General features: G+C 40.2%; 2 protein-coding genes across 2 annotated transcripts in view; both read right to left on the bottom strand.

Annotated features, from left to right (window-relative positions):
- The window catches only part of LOC107671500 (ubiquitin-conjugating enzyme E2 Z), a 10,246-nt gene extending 9,270 nt beyond the window's left edge, over positions 1-976 (bottom strand). Inside the window, exon 1 of the mRNA XM_016464423.1 lies at positions 254-976. Coding sequence (XP_016319909.1) covers positions 254-624 — 371 coding nt within the window. The 5' untranslated portion in view covers positions 625-976. The remainder of the gene's footprint in view (positions 1-253) is intronic.
- A 2,630-nt stretch (positions 977-3,606) lies between these two features.
- Positions 3,607-7,036, bottom strand: LOC107671501 (ATP synthase F(0) complex subunit C2, mitochondrial-like). Its single transcript, XM_016464424.1, has 5 exons — positions 6,937-7,036; positions 5,556-5,603; positions 4,287-4,361; positions 4,006-4,193; positions 3,607-3,930 (listed from the first exon to the last, which is right to left on the bottom strand). The coding sequence occupies exons 2-5, from the start codon at positions 5,592-5,594 to the stop codon at positions 3,816-3,818; spliced, it is 417 nt and encodes a 138-aa protein (XP_016319910.1). The 5' UTR covers positions 5,595-5,603; positions 6,937-7,036; the 3' UTR covers positions 3,607-3,815.
- Between the last annotated feature and the right edge of the window lie 7,861 nt (positions 7,037-14,897).

The following is a 14,897-nucleotide window of genomic DNA, read 5'->3' as shown; positions in this document are numbered from 1 at the left end:
AGAGCGCGAGAGAGCGAGAGAGAGAGCGAGAGAGAGCGAGAGAGAGAGCGCGAGAGAGCGAGAGAGAGAGAGAGCATTAAATCGGATGTTTATGTTTATTCAGCCTTCTGACACACATAGCCTACTTCCTTCACCATATGTTTGGACTGGGAAGTAAAGTAAAGAAACAATGCAAATATCACGCAGATTAACTGAAAAAGTTGTCTTACATTTCCCAAGACAAATACAGGCCTATATGACAGTCCAACATTACCTTTTTATCCGAAGAATACACTGCGGAGACGCCTTCTCGTTGTCCCAGTCAGTGCTTAACGTGGGATCCCAGGAGGTGGCGTGAATTTGGGACAGGAGGCCCGCTCCGGCCGGGACTCCTGATCCGACACCGGGCGGCAGGGAAGGAGGAACGGCCACCACGGGAACCGCATGGGTCAGCACACCGAGTCCGCTCTCCACAGCCGGAGTGATGGTGTGCGCGATCATGGGAGCGACCACAGCCACTGCCGGAGGCGTCGAGGCGGATGAGTGCCCCTGTACGGAATTACTCAAACTCGAGGACAACTGCGCTCCGTGGTCCTGCGCCGTGCCCACAGAGCCGTTGGCCCCCTCCCCAGCGCTATCCGCCATCGTCGTTGAGACCGAAGAAGCCGCAAACTGTCTGAACAGCTGTCAGATCAATCGGTCTTTAATGCAGTGACTGTTTCTCCTCGCTCGGGAGGCAAGTGGAGGAGGGCAGGAAAAGAGAAATGACTCCCAAGTTAACGTTACATATTCTCCCTTTTCCCCTCTTCCGACCTCAACTATAACAACCTGCGTCGAAACCAGCGCCGATTTTTAACGTTTTATCCGAAGTAGCTGAGCTTAGAGAAGCATTTAACGTTCACGTCAAAGAAAACGGAGTCTAAACGCACGCGAACGTAGTTTCTGCTGGTTCGGCCTGGCCTGTTTATCAATGTTGTTTCATTTCTCCTCACTTCCTCCTCGTTTAGAAGGAAATAGTGCCATCTAGCGGTGCACTCCTGGAGGAGATTCAGGCTAAACGGGTGTCGTAATGGATTCAAACGATTCGTTCAGTATTATATTACATTTTCTGGTTATAATCCAAATAATGGGTTTTTAAACTACACGTCAACTTGTTATATAAAACAGTCCTATATTATAACCATTCTTGGTTAATTTGAACCTGAGGTTCAGTGAGTCGTATTAATTCGTAAGCGTTTGATTCATTAAAAAGAACCGGGAATCGTTTTTTTATCCACTAAGATCAGTTAGGGCAGTGTTTCTCAACCAGGGGTCCGTGGACCCCTAGTGGTCCTTGACGTAAGGCCAGGGGGTCCATATAAAGTATGAATTTTTGTATAAATGTTGTATATTTTGACATGACATGTTCCCATGAAAGAAAAATCCAATATAGCTGATGATATGGCCAAATAGTGTCAGCTAAAGTCAGCTAACTTGAATTATACTTGACTGCATCTGGTCCTCACAAAGACACACAAATGATACATAGATGAGTCAATTTTGTTCTTGGGGTCCTTGAGGATGGTTCTGAATTGGACTGGGGTCCGGTACGCCAAAAGGTTGAGATTCACTGAGTTAGGGAATCGGATTACATTGGTCGCGCTCTATTTTTGATTCACTAAAATGAATCGATTCATAAGAGTCATTTGTTAGGGAATCAGACTACATGCATGTTAATGATTCACTTAAAAGGACCAGTATTCGGTAAGCGGTCGCTGATGCACGTTCAAGAACCGTTAATGTAACCGAATCGACGAAATCATTAGGCTCAGGTATTTTTAATGAAGTCCGTTCTTGTTTCCCAGCGTTAACAAAAAGGGAGTTTGCTCATTACTTCAATACCGGGAACCCACAAAATATTGGGCAGGTAACCATGGCTACCGACATTTCTGCAATTGTTCGTCTAGAAACAAAACATGGGATCTCATTCAAACAATGTAAGGAGCTTTGAGAAGCGTCTTATGGCAATGTCCGGTTTAAGCTATTTTTGGTGAAACTGAGACGGGAAAAATGTGTAACCTTTGTTACATTGCTCTGCAAGATGAACAAAGAATGCACCTTGTATGAACCTTTTAGTACCATTTTTTTCAAGTCAAGTCCAGTTGTTAAGTTGAGCTTTATTGTCATTGTGCTGCATGTGGGGACATACAGTGGAACGAAATGTCGTGCCTCACAGGACCACGGTGTTACATAAATACAGGCATACAACAATGAAGTAAAAACAGTAAAAACCTATACAGTAAAGCAGTAAAAACCTATACACAACTAACCTACTGACTGATTTTAATAAATCTGCAAAAATGTCAACGATTCTGTGTTTTTCTGTCAATATGGGGTGCTGTGTGTACATTAATGAGGAAAAAAAATTAACTTAAATGATTTTAGCAAATGGCTGCAATATAACAAAGAGTGAAAAATTTAAGGGGGTCTGAATACTTTCCGTACCCACTATATATATATAAATGTTTACCTATACATAAGTTAAAAAAATACAGACTATACGGATGCTTCACATAATACTGTACATGTGCAAAGAGAAACATCGTAAGTCAAGCAGCTGGCTGGGGAACAGTGCAGATGATTTGTAGTGCATGAGCATGTAAACACACCTATTACGGAGTCTTTTGTGGGATTATGTACACAAAGCAGTGTGTGTGAAAAGTGTCTAGTGCGTATAGAGGAGAGTGTGTTTCTACAGGTGGTTTGTGCAGGCCCTGTAGCACACTTCGAATTGTTTCAGACAGTTTTTTGTGATGTGGTAAGGTTGGTGAGATGGTCCATGTTTCAGGAGGTAGGGGGTTATGTGGGGTTTCAGAGGAGGGCGGGGTGATTTTAGTTCAGGGCTCTCACAGCCTGGGGGAAAAAGCTGTTGAGCAGTCTGCCAGAGTGGGCTCTGATGCTCCGGTACCGTCTTCCTGATGGTAGGAGCTGGAAGAGACTGTGGGAGGGATGGGTGGGGTCCTTCACGATACTGTTGGCTTTGCTGGAGCATCGTGTAAGGAAAATGTCCAGGATGGAGGGGAGAGGGGCACCGATGATCTTTGCAGCTGTGTTCACTGTCCGCTGGAGGGTCTTGCGGTCTGCTGCACTACAGTTCCCATACCAGACAGTGATGCAGCTGGTCAGCACGCTCCCAATTTCCCCTTCAAAAACAGTTGTCATCTTTACTCAATGATTTATCATGTATCTTTGCATAGCTAAATACTTTATTAAACTAATTTGGATCTATTAAAAGAATAGTTCACACAAAAAAAGATAGACATTTAAATAATTTTTGGGTGAACTTTAAACTAATAATGAACAAACTAGATGAACACCAATTAGCAAGAACTTGAGCAAATTTATACTGGGTATATTGAAATGTTAGCATGCCACACAAATCACTACAAGAAGTCTTGAAACATTTAGCCTGAGTGACTTTTGGACAACCTATTGGAGACAGCATGGAGAGGTTTTGAATAAAAGTTAAATTCAATTCAATTATATGATAAATATTCCCCCAATCCAGTATTAGCTTTAAAAACACACCAGGCCAGTCTACCTTTCCACTGCATCCTCAAAGCAGAAAAAAAAACGAGCAACAGCAAACAGATTTCAACCATTTATTCAGATGGTCTTATGAGAAGTGAGTTCTTACATAAAACTTTCAGATAGAGAAAAACGGTACAGGGGAACATAAAAAGGGAGAGTTTCTTGTAGTTTTGTTGGAATGGCGGTGCCACGGCCTAAGCTGCGTGTCACAGTTTCAATCTCCAGATCAAGGGAGTCAAACCGCGAGAGAAGAGAAGACATCCAAATTACATGGCGAACAGGATGAGGAACGCCACCATCAGACAGAACAGACCCATGGCCTCAGACAAAGCGAAGCCCAAAATGGCGTAGGAAAAGAGTTGCTGTTTCAGGGAGGGATTCCTGTAAATGGAGAAAAAGTGACTTAGGCACAAGCTACATGTACAACAAATAAACCAAGTTTAAGAGGCTAATTACCTGGCATAGCCAATAATGAGGCTGCCGAACACCGTCCCGATTCCAGCTCCTGAACCAGCCACACCCACCGTGGCAGCGCCAGCACCAATGAACTTGGCCGCTGTGTCGATATCTCTGGATACAGCACTGGTCTGGAAGCCCCGGGTTACATTAAGAAGGGTCGCTTCACTGACTGGCAACAGAGCAGCCTGAAAAGGAGGGCAAGAAATTTAAGTATGTGCGTTTAAGTTTAAGTATCCATATGAGGAACTCATATGGAAGCCACTTTTTATTTATCTTACCTGTTCAGTTCTTGCCTCCGGTCTGCTGAACACCACTGAAACAGGCCGGGCCAAAACCCTGGATCCTCCACGGACCTGAGGGATGAAAAAAAAAATACTCACAATGAGAGCTAAATGAATGTCAGTGTGATATGCATTCCACCAAATGCATGGGGGAAGTCGTGGCCTAATGGTTAGAGAGTTGGACTCGTAACCCAAGGTTGCGGGTTCGAGTCTCATACCGGCAGGGATTGTAGGTGGGGGGGAGTGAATGTACAGCGCTCTCTCCCACCTTCAATACCACGACTGAGGCGCCCTTGAGCAAAGCACCGAACCCCCAACTGTTCCCCGGGCACCGCAGCAAAAAGTGGCTGCCCACTGCTCTGGGTGTGTGTTCACGGTGTGTGTGTTCACTGCTGTGTGTGCACTTTGGATGGGATAAATGCAGAGCACTAATTCAGAGTATGGGTCACCATACTTGGCCACATGTCACGTCACTTTCACTTTCATATGTTTTTCTATCAACAAACCTTGACAGAAAGCACGTTTCTAAATCAAATTTATGAGAGTGCAAGGATCCAGTGGGTATTAATGTTATCAACTTTAACAACCCTAAACCACTTGACATAGTTTACTATGAATATTGCTCTGCAACAAATTGATTTATGTTCCTCTACTGCAAGTCGCTTTGGATAAAAGCAACTTCTAAATTCATAAACGTAAATTTAATACAAGCACTTAAAATGCATGATTATAAATGTGGTTAGAATTAATATTAATGTAGACAATTCCTTCCATAGAAGTTACGCAAAACACTCATACAACAAGCCTCTAAAAAGAATGTCATTAAAGGATTAGCTCATTTCCAGAATAAAAACTTCCTGATCATTTACTCACCCTCATGTCATCCAAAATGTTCATGTCTTTCTTTCTTCAGTTAAAAAGAAATTAAGGTTTTTGAGGAAAACGTTCCAGGATTTTTCGCTACATGAGACCCCTATTCCTTCGGCTGGGATCGTGTAGAGCCCTCTGAAGCTACATTGAAACTGCAATTTTACCTTCAACCCCTTGAGTCCCATTGAAGTCCATTATATGGAGAATAGTCCTGGAATGTTTCTCAAAAACCTTAATTTCTTTGCGACAGAAGACAGACATGAACATCTTGGATGACATGGGGGCGAGTAAATTATCAGGACATTTTTATTCTGGAAGTGAACTAATCCTTTAAGGTCATTTTCTGAGACAAGTCAATGGAGTGTGACTGGAGTGTATTTGGGCTTGAATACATACCACAGCAGGTGAGGTGACAAACTTAGCACATGCGTACATGCTTGAAGCCTGTGGAAAACAAAGATGTTACAGACAGGTGAAAGATAAGCACTAATGTCCTACACGTTAAATCGCGTGTCCTTAAATTATAGTCTATACACATAGTGATAGGAAAGCGACAAAAACAGGAGAGGTCTGACTGTGCCATCAAGACTTAAAATTACAACTCACTTAGCAACTGAAGAGACTTTCAATTTAAGACCAAACCATTCAGAGAAGGCAAATGAGATAATAAATAAGTGTTCCATAATATCATCAGCACCCAAACCAAAAGACCCCTTATCTGCACACAGAACATCTGTTTAGATCTGTTTGGTTAAGTTAACCTCCAAACAAAGGATGCAAGACTGCTCTAGGTCAGTGGTCAAACATGGCATCATGGAGGTCATGTGTTGGATGCTTTGAGTTTTTGCCCCCACAATAAAATGTATAGATTGGAGGGACAGTTTAAACCATCTAATCTGAGGTTATTAGATTGAGCTTGTGAAATGGTCCACATTGTGACACCAGCAGCAACTAAGTCCAGCCATAAATTCTTTACTCAATATACCGATTACTCAATATTTTACCTCTCATGCAAGTTCTTAATTACAATATAGGCTATTAATATTACATATAGGCTATTCAAAATTACCTAGGTTGTCTATTTTGACTTCTCATTTCAGGTCACTGTATGGATAACCTTTTGAACAGCCTGAAAATAAGGCCCATGCTACTCGTTTCAAAATACATCAAGTACGAAAGGACGTTAATAATCTTTCCTGAGATTACTTTTGAGTCCTAAACTTGAGGTGTTGATTTTGCCCGCAAACTGCTCGCGCGGACAGGCTGGAGAGTGAAGGTCACCAATAGCTTTGACTGGTGCTTTATTGAAACCTAAACGCATATAAACGGTCTTAAAACATGAAACGGACATAATTTATAGGTGCACGTCATGGTGGTATTATAATAATCGCGGTTGAACGGTTTAGGTGCAGCGCGAGCTTTCAGGCTGATGCGGGCCCAGCGCGAGTTAGACATTTTGCAAGTGTCACGAGCAGTATGTGAATAAAACAATATAAACATCGAAGCTAAGGAGCATGCGTGTTATTTACCGGTTGCTCTTCGTGTCAGAGTCCTGAGACGTGATCGCAAACTGATTCATTCATTCATTCATTCACATGAAATGACTTTGACAAGCGGCTAGCGGAGCTTTAGCAACGCGCTTTTCTGAATGGAACCCGAGAGCCGTAATTATCTTAGCCAGACCAACAACTTCCGCACACTTTCACAGCATAAAAAAAACAAAAACAAAGTTCCCCATTATGTATCGTCAGACGAATGCAGAGAAACCCCGACTCACCTATTAGATACAGCACACAAGGGCCCGGGGTTGCAGTAACAAACTTGCAGCAAGAGGAAACAAGTACGCCGTAAAACTGTCACCTTGTCATTTATAAGCTTCGGAACTACGTCCTCGTTTGTGATTGGGCAGAGGGTCACGTTCGCATCCTCTGATTGGCTACAAGGTATGTCAATACATAAAACATACCCAATCATGTGCGTTGTCAAGAAGGCGGCCTCTCTTTGATTGGTTTAAATGATTTAAGGAAGAACACCGGGAAAGTCAGGAATCGCATCCCGTGTCCCCTGTTTCTATTGGATGCTCTGGGTGGAAATCCTGCCTTATGGATTTTATAGGACGGGTTACTGCAACTGAATTGCAATAGCTGCTGAATATCATTAGAGGGCGACCTGTGCTCTCTCACCTGAGTGAAATTGAGAGTGGGTAGCAGGGAAGAGCAGAGATAATGTTTATTTAAAAATGTTCTCGGATGCGTTTTATATTGACTAAGTAATACTTTGATTTTTGTTAACATCTTTGAAATGTCAGTAATCATTACAAATGCCAATTCAGTTTGTAACTTAAGTACAATGTCATATTCGTGACGCCTATTTAATTCTAAAGGTGGTAGGTGATCATCATTGTAACAGTATGAATATGTAAATTCATATTTTTTATGCGTAATCTAATGTAATCTAGTCAATATAAAAAATATCCGCAAACTCTGCGCACATCCTCATATTACGATTACTTCAGATTAAGTAAGCTAAACACAGCAAGAAAGACAAACAAGTTAATATGACAAATGCACATTTTACTACAAAATAATAAAATGTCATATACTAACTTAATAAGAATTATTAGTTAATGCTCTGTGTTTTCATCATTTTCAGCAGAACATGCACTGGCCTAAAGGAAGGTGATACATTCATGCAGGTATAGGAACAATGCAGATTCTTTTGTATTATTGCTATCTAATTAAATATGTTTTAATAACGTTTTGGTAACATTCCCATTAAGCTATAAAAACGTTATTTCTAAATGTTCTCTGAACATTCAAAACGTCTAGTTTTTAAAGTGTTTAATAAACGTTTTTTTTTCTTGGTTATGCAAACATTAAGAAAACATTCCATTTAATAGTTTTGCAAACATTATGGAAATCTTACTTATCAATGTTATCTGAAAATTCAGAAACAAGTAGTTACATTTAAAAAGTTTAACGAACATCCAAATAAAATGTTTCAGGCAAAAAAAAAAAAAAAAAAAAAAAAAAAAAAAAAAAAAAAAAAAAAAAAAAAAAAAAAAAAAAAAAAAAAAAAAAAAAAAAAAAAAAAAAAAAAAAAAAAAAAAAAAAAAAAAAAAAAAAAAAAAAAAAAAAAAAAAAAAAAAAAAAAAAAAAAAAAAAAAAAAAAAAAAAAAAAAAAAAAAAAAAAAAAAAAAAAAAAAAAAAAAAAAAAGATCCACGAACAATGTATAAATAATTTTTTTTTGTGCTAACGTTTTGAGAACATTATTAAAGACCAGACAACTCTGAATGAACTTTCTTCAAAGGTTGGAACTTTGAGAGAACCTTGCCAGAGCATTAGCCAAAGTTTTGAGTGGTGATGGATGTATTATAAATAACTGCAAAACATTTCAAAATAAAATAATGAATATTTGCATTTTAGCAATATTCAGTGAAGATCTACCTAACTTGGAGAGGCTCCAATTATAAATTAATAAATTTTATGTGTAATTTATATAGATACATTCTGTTACAAGAATGTATTCTATTACAATTCACTGAGAAAGATTCAAATATAACCTGGCTATGCCCCTTAAATGTGCCATGCGTTTGTGTCTTATTCCATTCATGTGATAGTTTATCTGACAGCTTCTTTTAGTGTTTGAGACTTGCATAACTTGATAATGTCTGGTGTGATCTTCAGCTTTCTCTGTATAAGTTTCCTTTATACTCACCCGTGTGTCTATGTCATTTTAACTGCTTGTCTGAACAAGACCTTTTATGGATTATGGACATGATAAATCAAATCGAAATCTTTCCTCTCTACCCCTAAACCTCAAGTTGGAAAAGAAAACAAAAAAAATATTCTCCCTAACATTTTTCATCTGTTGCCTGAAACCACAGTACGAAGCTCCAAAGGCTGAATTGTGAATTTTTGGAAACCTGCCTTCAGAAACATGTTTATGGTGCCCAATAACAAGCTTGAACTGATTTATGATGATGAATGAATGACTGACTGATGAGAATGAATATTTGGTTTATTAGCCTATTTGATATCTAAATCATTAATGCATAGATATTCATGCATATATTTTGTGCATATAAAAATCTAATTTTTGTTTCACTGCTGTCACTCATTTCACTTGGCAAGTTATACCATGTTTTTCTGATTTTCATTATACACCTGTTTGGTTTTAAAATGTTAATAGCCAAAATAGCCCTAGATAATACAATCTCACAGTGTAGACCTTGTGTCACTGATTAAACAGAAAATGAAGCAGAACACATCCCTCAAGTAAATGTATTTCACTGCACAATAATTCATCCAAAGCTTCCACAGATTTTTAACATACTTTGAAGAAATTAGATACAGTCTGCAATTCATCAAAGGTGTACAGCGTGTGATAAATGGAAAGATTCTAGTAGGATTTCACCTGAGGTTTTAAACAGAAAGGGTTGTTTCATAAAAGCCTTAATTTTATGTGCACACAGAATTGAAACCCCTTTAATGTTGTAAATGAGTCATTAATTTTTCCTGTTGAAATAAATTGGAAATGGAATTTGAAGCAGTAAATATATTTGTTGAGAAAAATGCTGCAGTTCTTCATGAAAGTATTTTCTGAATATTCCAGAAACAGACCCTTTCTAAGAGTTTCAATGCTCCCTCTCAGCAGGAGGTAGATTTGATAAGTTTTACAGATGACAGGGGCAATAAATTACAGGTCTTTACAAGATCAAGCTGGTAAGGTTCTCCACAAAGAGCTGCAACTGAAGCATTATCGTGGAGTTATGTTCAAGATCTGCCACCACGGGGCACATTCAGAGTGACATCCATAGTAATTGTAATTACACACTTCACATATGCCAAGCGCTTTATCAACAAACATAGCAATGAGTTTACCTATACACATTTCAGAAATGAAAAAAGCATTGGCATGTGAACGGGACCGTGAACCTGTATTGGTTTATCTTAGAAACATGTGAATGCCTATAAATACATATGCTAAACCAACAAAATATTATAATGTACTGAACTGATTATATGTTATATTTTGCAGGGGTTTTCAAATGCTAAGAACCCATACATTTATTTCCTTTGCAAAGGATGCACTTACTGTTACATATTTTCATGTATAAATATACTTACACATTTGCATGGTGGAAAATATAATATTAGAGTGATATTATGAAGTTTTTTTTCCTAAATAAAAATAATTGGCTGTAATGTTGTTACCACAGAAATAAATTATCAAAGTATTATCTTGAATAAAATAATCATGAATAATCTCTAATCTCTGACCAGCTTTTAGAAATCAGAATGAAACAATAAAAATATTAAATTGAGCAAGGATGTTTATAAAAAATAAGACACTTAATAATTAAACTTTTCAGCTCTAAAAATACATTAAAAAAATTGAATGTGATTTTTTTCAGTTCCTTACTTCTGCCAGTAAAGGGCGCCACTGTAATACGCTGTGATTGCTGCGTAAAGCACTTTGCTATAGGCTCAAAAAAAGGACAGCATCATGGAGGCCTATACATTTCCAAGTGATATTTCAGGCTGTTTTCCACACATGTAGATTTCTAGAACAATGTTGGCATAAAAAGCTTGATTTTGAAGGGGCGGTAAACAAAAACATTGCAGAATTTATCTCAGAAGGGGGAGTTACTGAGATCACAGACCCTATCTGTTACCATTTTGTCCTAGAGGAAGGTACTAAATCCCTGTTCGCGTTTCCTGCAATTAATTAAATCTAATGAACTATCATGTGCATGTTAATGAGTTTGCATATGACTACATTCTTGTGGATCTGTTTGACTGACAGCTGACATTAACAGGACATTCCGGTGAACCAAAAGGTGTGCCAGCTTGGTCAACGGGTGTCAGATTCCCTTCAGCCCACCCTGACAGTAATTCATATGGAGCTGCAGAGTTTAAGAGTTTAAGAGAACACTTTTTTTGGACAGAAACTGGAGCAGTACGCACATAAGAAATACATACCATACAAAGTGTATTCCAATTTTGCGACATACTTTTCCTATGCAATTTTCCTATGCATCATCTTGAACAAGATGGACAGCATGACTGAACGGCATGAGTCATGAATACCTGTTTTTTGTCTCCTCGTTCCTCCACAGTAGCCGATGCATGACAGAATACCAGACCGTGACAGTAAGCGGCGCCCCTTGTCCCCGTGTTTGTTTTACGTTTTTTGAAAAGTATTTTGTTTTCCTGTTCGTTTCTCCCTGCTAACATGGAGGAACGAGCTTTGTTCATCTCCGTGGCTCAGGCGAGTCAAGACCCGCTCACCTACACGAGGGAATTCGTGCCGCTCGCCCTTGCCAGCTCCCTGGATGGGGAAACCCTGGTGACGCTGTTCCGGTTCAGGATCACATACCATCTGCCAACGGAACTCCCAGACACCACCAACCTCGACTGGAAGGAGGCGGTCATCCGGTGTCTGGAGAGCCTCTGATCCCGATCCGGAACCCCTCCGCCGGTTGTTCCACAGTCAAGCCCGCCGGCCGCTCCGAAGTCAAGCCTGCCGGCTGCGGCATTCTCAAGTCCGCCGGCGGTTCCTCAGTCAAGCCCGCTGGCCGCAGCTCACTCAAGCCCGCCAACCCCGCCTTTCACCCCGAACCTAAAGGGGAATCTAAGGAGGATTGGGCCGTCGGCTCCAGCCCCAGAGCTCGCTCCAGTGTCAGCTCCAGCCCCCGAGTTTAGCCCACGGAGTGCTCCAGTCCCCGAGTCTAGCCCAGAGAGGGCTCCAGTCCCTGAGTGTAGCACAGAAAGTGCTCCAGTTCCCATGTTGAGCCCAAGGAGGGCTCCAGTCCCCAAGTCAAGCCCAGGGAGGGCCACTGTTCCTGAGTTAGGCCTACGGAGGGCCTCTAAAGACAATATTCTCCCCAAGGATTTTGGGGGGGAGGGGGGGTAGTATGGCTCTGTCCGTAGTGGACGGGCCGAGTGGCGAGGCCAAGGCCACGGAGGCCGTCCAGCCATGGCCTTCTGAGCTCCCTGTCCCGCCATGGCTCCCCGAACTCCCTGTCCCGCCATGACCTCCCCGAACTGCCTGCTCCGCCATGGCCTCCTGATCTGCCTGCTCCGCCATGGCGCCCCAAGCTCCCTGCTCCACCATGGCCCCCCGAGCTCCCTGTGCCGCCATGGCACCCTGGACTGCCTGATCCGCCCTGGAGGTATTTCCTGTGTCCCAGTCCTGCACCAGCCTCCAGGGCGCCCAGCCCCCCTCCCTGGTGGAATTGTTACGGCGCGGGACGCACCTTTTGGGAGGAGGGAGTAATGTTAGACTTGTGTTCCCGTTTTGTTGTTTTCCTCCCCATGTGTTCCTTGTTTTCCCTCTTGTGTTTCCATGCCCTTATTTGGTTTTCCTGTTCCTGCTCCCTGATTGTTTCCAATTTGATTCCAGGTGTGTCTCGTCTTCCCCTGATTGTGTTGTATTCTTAAGGACTGTTTTATTCTAAGTTCTTTGTCTGGTATTGTTCGTCCTTGTGCTGCGTGTGTGTCTGCCTGCCCTGTATTTCCTGGAAGTAGAAGATTAAAGACTGTGTTTTGAGTTTACTCCTGTGTCTCCTCATTCCTCCACAGTAGCCGATGCGTGACAAGTATGGTGGAAGCAATAATTTCCACATAAGTGATCATATATACCAATACTATATATATATATATTTAAGTATATACTGTAGGTTTAAGTGATACAGATTAGAAGATTTGAAAAAATGTAGCCTATTTCACATATACTTTTCAATAGTTTTCCTTCAATGTGTATAATTACATGAGAAGTGAAACTGCATAAATTTTTGTTAGATTAATTATTGTCAAAATGTATCTTTAATAGAACTGTAGGTTGTTTTACTGGCCTGTCAGATTCATCACTTTTTTTTGCTTTAAAAACAAGTGAAAAAAGGCCAAAACTGATTTTACACTTGCATTCAAGATATAAACTATGTAAATAGCTCTTATATAATCCAGTGTTGTTTCTTAAGTATATTTAACTTATTTTAAGGATTTTTGAAAACTTGAAAACAAGGCAAAAATGCTTACTAAGAATATAATTTTTGGCAGTGTTGGGATAAAGATACACTCTAAACATGTGCATTTTGCTATAACTCACAGTAAAATAATTACATGAGGATGTATCACTAGTTACAGTCGAACATTTGGGGAGTGAGAAATTTGCACCATAAGGTCAAAAGGGATTTTTTTCATGATATCACACCTGGTAAGCACAAGGCACAGATGGATTGTGGTGGCCATAGAAACAGGATGTTGTTGGCACAATGGAGAGGGTGGTACTGAGTGCAAAGTGGGCGTGGTTAATGTAATGTCATAGTAATGCATAATATGTCACACACATTAATTGAAAAACTTTACTCATTAATTTAAAAACTTAAACTCATTAATTTTTTTTTTTACAAAAAGCTCAGTAAAAGCAATGTTATTCCTGCCTGATAGACACCTTATATATTACAATCTTTATTTGTATAAATTATCATTGACTGTGACAGTTATTTGACTTTTCACAAGTTTAAATTTTGTGCTAATCTATAACCAGCACTACTTAGTATTTTTACACTCAATCGTTTGTCACATAAATCGCAAAACTGGTAACAAATCTGCTGCAAATGCTACTTTGTACGACACTCTACATTCTGCCTCTTACATCTGCTCTTGCACTATCCTCACTCAGTATCCTCTGACTGTAGGCAGTGTAAAATCAATAGGCTCTTAACAGGCCAGCTAGGCTTATTTCCCGGCCTCAACCTTGACAAATGAGGCAGTGTGTGCTAATTGATCGGCACAGCCTTCACAATGTTCTCTGCGTAGTAGGCCTTATGTGCAAACCATCCTTTAACACGCACAGTGAGCGTGTAGGGTTGATCACTACATCTGCTGCATTGAGCCAGCTCTTAACACATCAAATCATGTCCATGAATCATCTTCATGGGATAAACTGTCGATACCGAAGATAGTATATGGGAGGCAGATCATTATGACAGAGTAGTTGGTGACGGAGAGATGCACAGGCTAATTTTAGTACAAGTCTCAGCTTAGTCACGTGAATCTTATACTGTAACATGAACATGTCACATGACAAAGGAATTGTGACTGAGAGGATGGGATCTATGTGGAGTTTGCTAAGGCTTTATGAAAAAAAATCACCAGTCATTTCAGTTCCTTGACTTAATTTATATCCATAATTTACTTAAAAATGTATTTACAAAAGGAGAGCAATCTGTCTGTCTGTTCTATCTATCATTCTCTGTCAACAACATCTTAAAAAGCACTTAAATGTTCACAGATTATGAATGAAGAGGGCTTTATATCCTTGGAAAAAGAATGAAAGTGTTGTACTTCCACACAAATGTTTTATTTGTTGTACTTGCAGTAAGAGAAATGTAAACAGTTTTTTTTTTGATAGCTCAGATTTATGATGACAGTTGTTCTGTTGTTGTACCCCTCTTACGAATAACAGTACAAACAATGACTAGCTCTGAGTGTGTGTGTGTGTGTGTGTGTGTCTGTGTGGTTTTTTGGCTTTAGGAAAAGAAAACCTTTTGAGTCCACAGACCAGCTGCTCATTTCTGGCCAGAGAGGGAGAGAGAAAAAGAGACAGATGGGGGAGGGAAACACTTGGTTACAGCTTCTTGTAAATAAGGCTCACCCCATCCTTTTGATGTTGCACATTCACACACACACACACACACACACACACACACACACACACACACAGACATC

Source organism: Sinocyclocheilus anshuiensis, unplaced genomic scaffold (assembly GCF_001515605.1).
Source record: "Sinocyclocheilus anshuiensis isolate Anshui unplaced genomic scaffold, SAMN03320099.WGS_v1.1 scaffold4349, whole genome shotgun sequence".
NCBI lineage: Eukaryota > Metazoa > Chordata > Actinopteri > Cypriniformes > Cyprinidae > Sinocyclocheilus > Sinocyclocheilus anshuiensis.
Note: the sequence above shows the minus strand (reverse complement) of the source record. Positions and strands in the feature narration are given on the sequence as shown.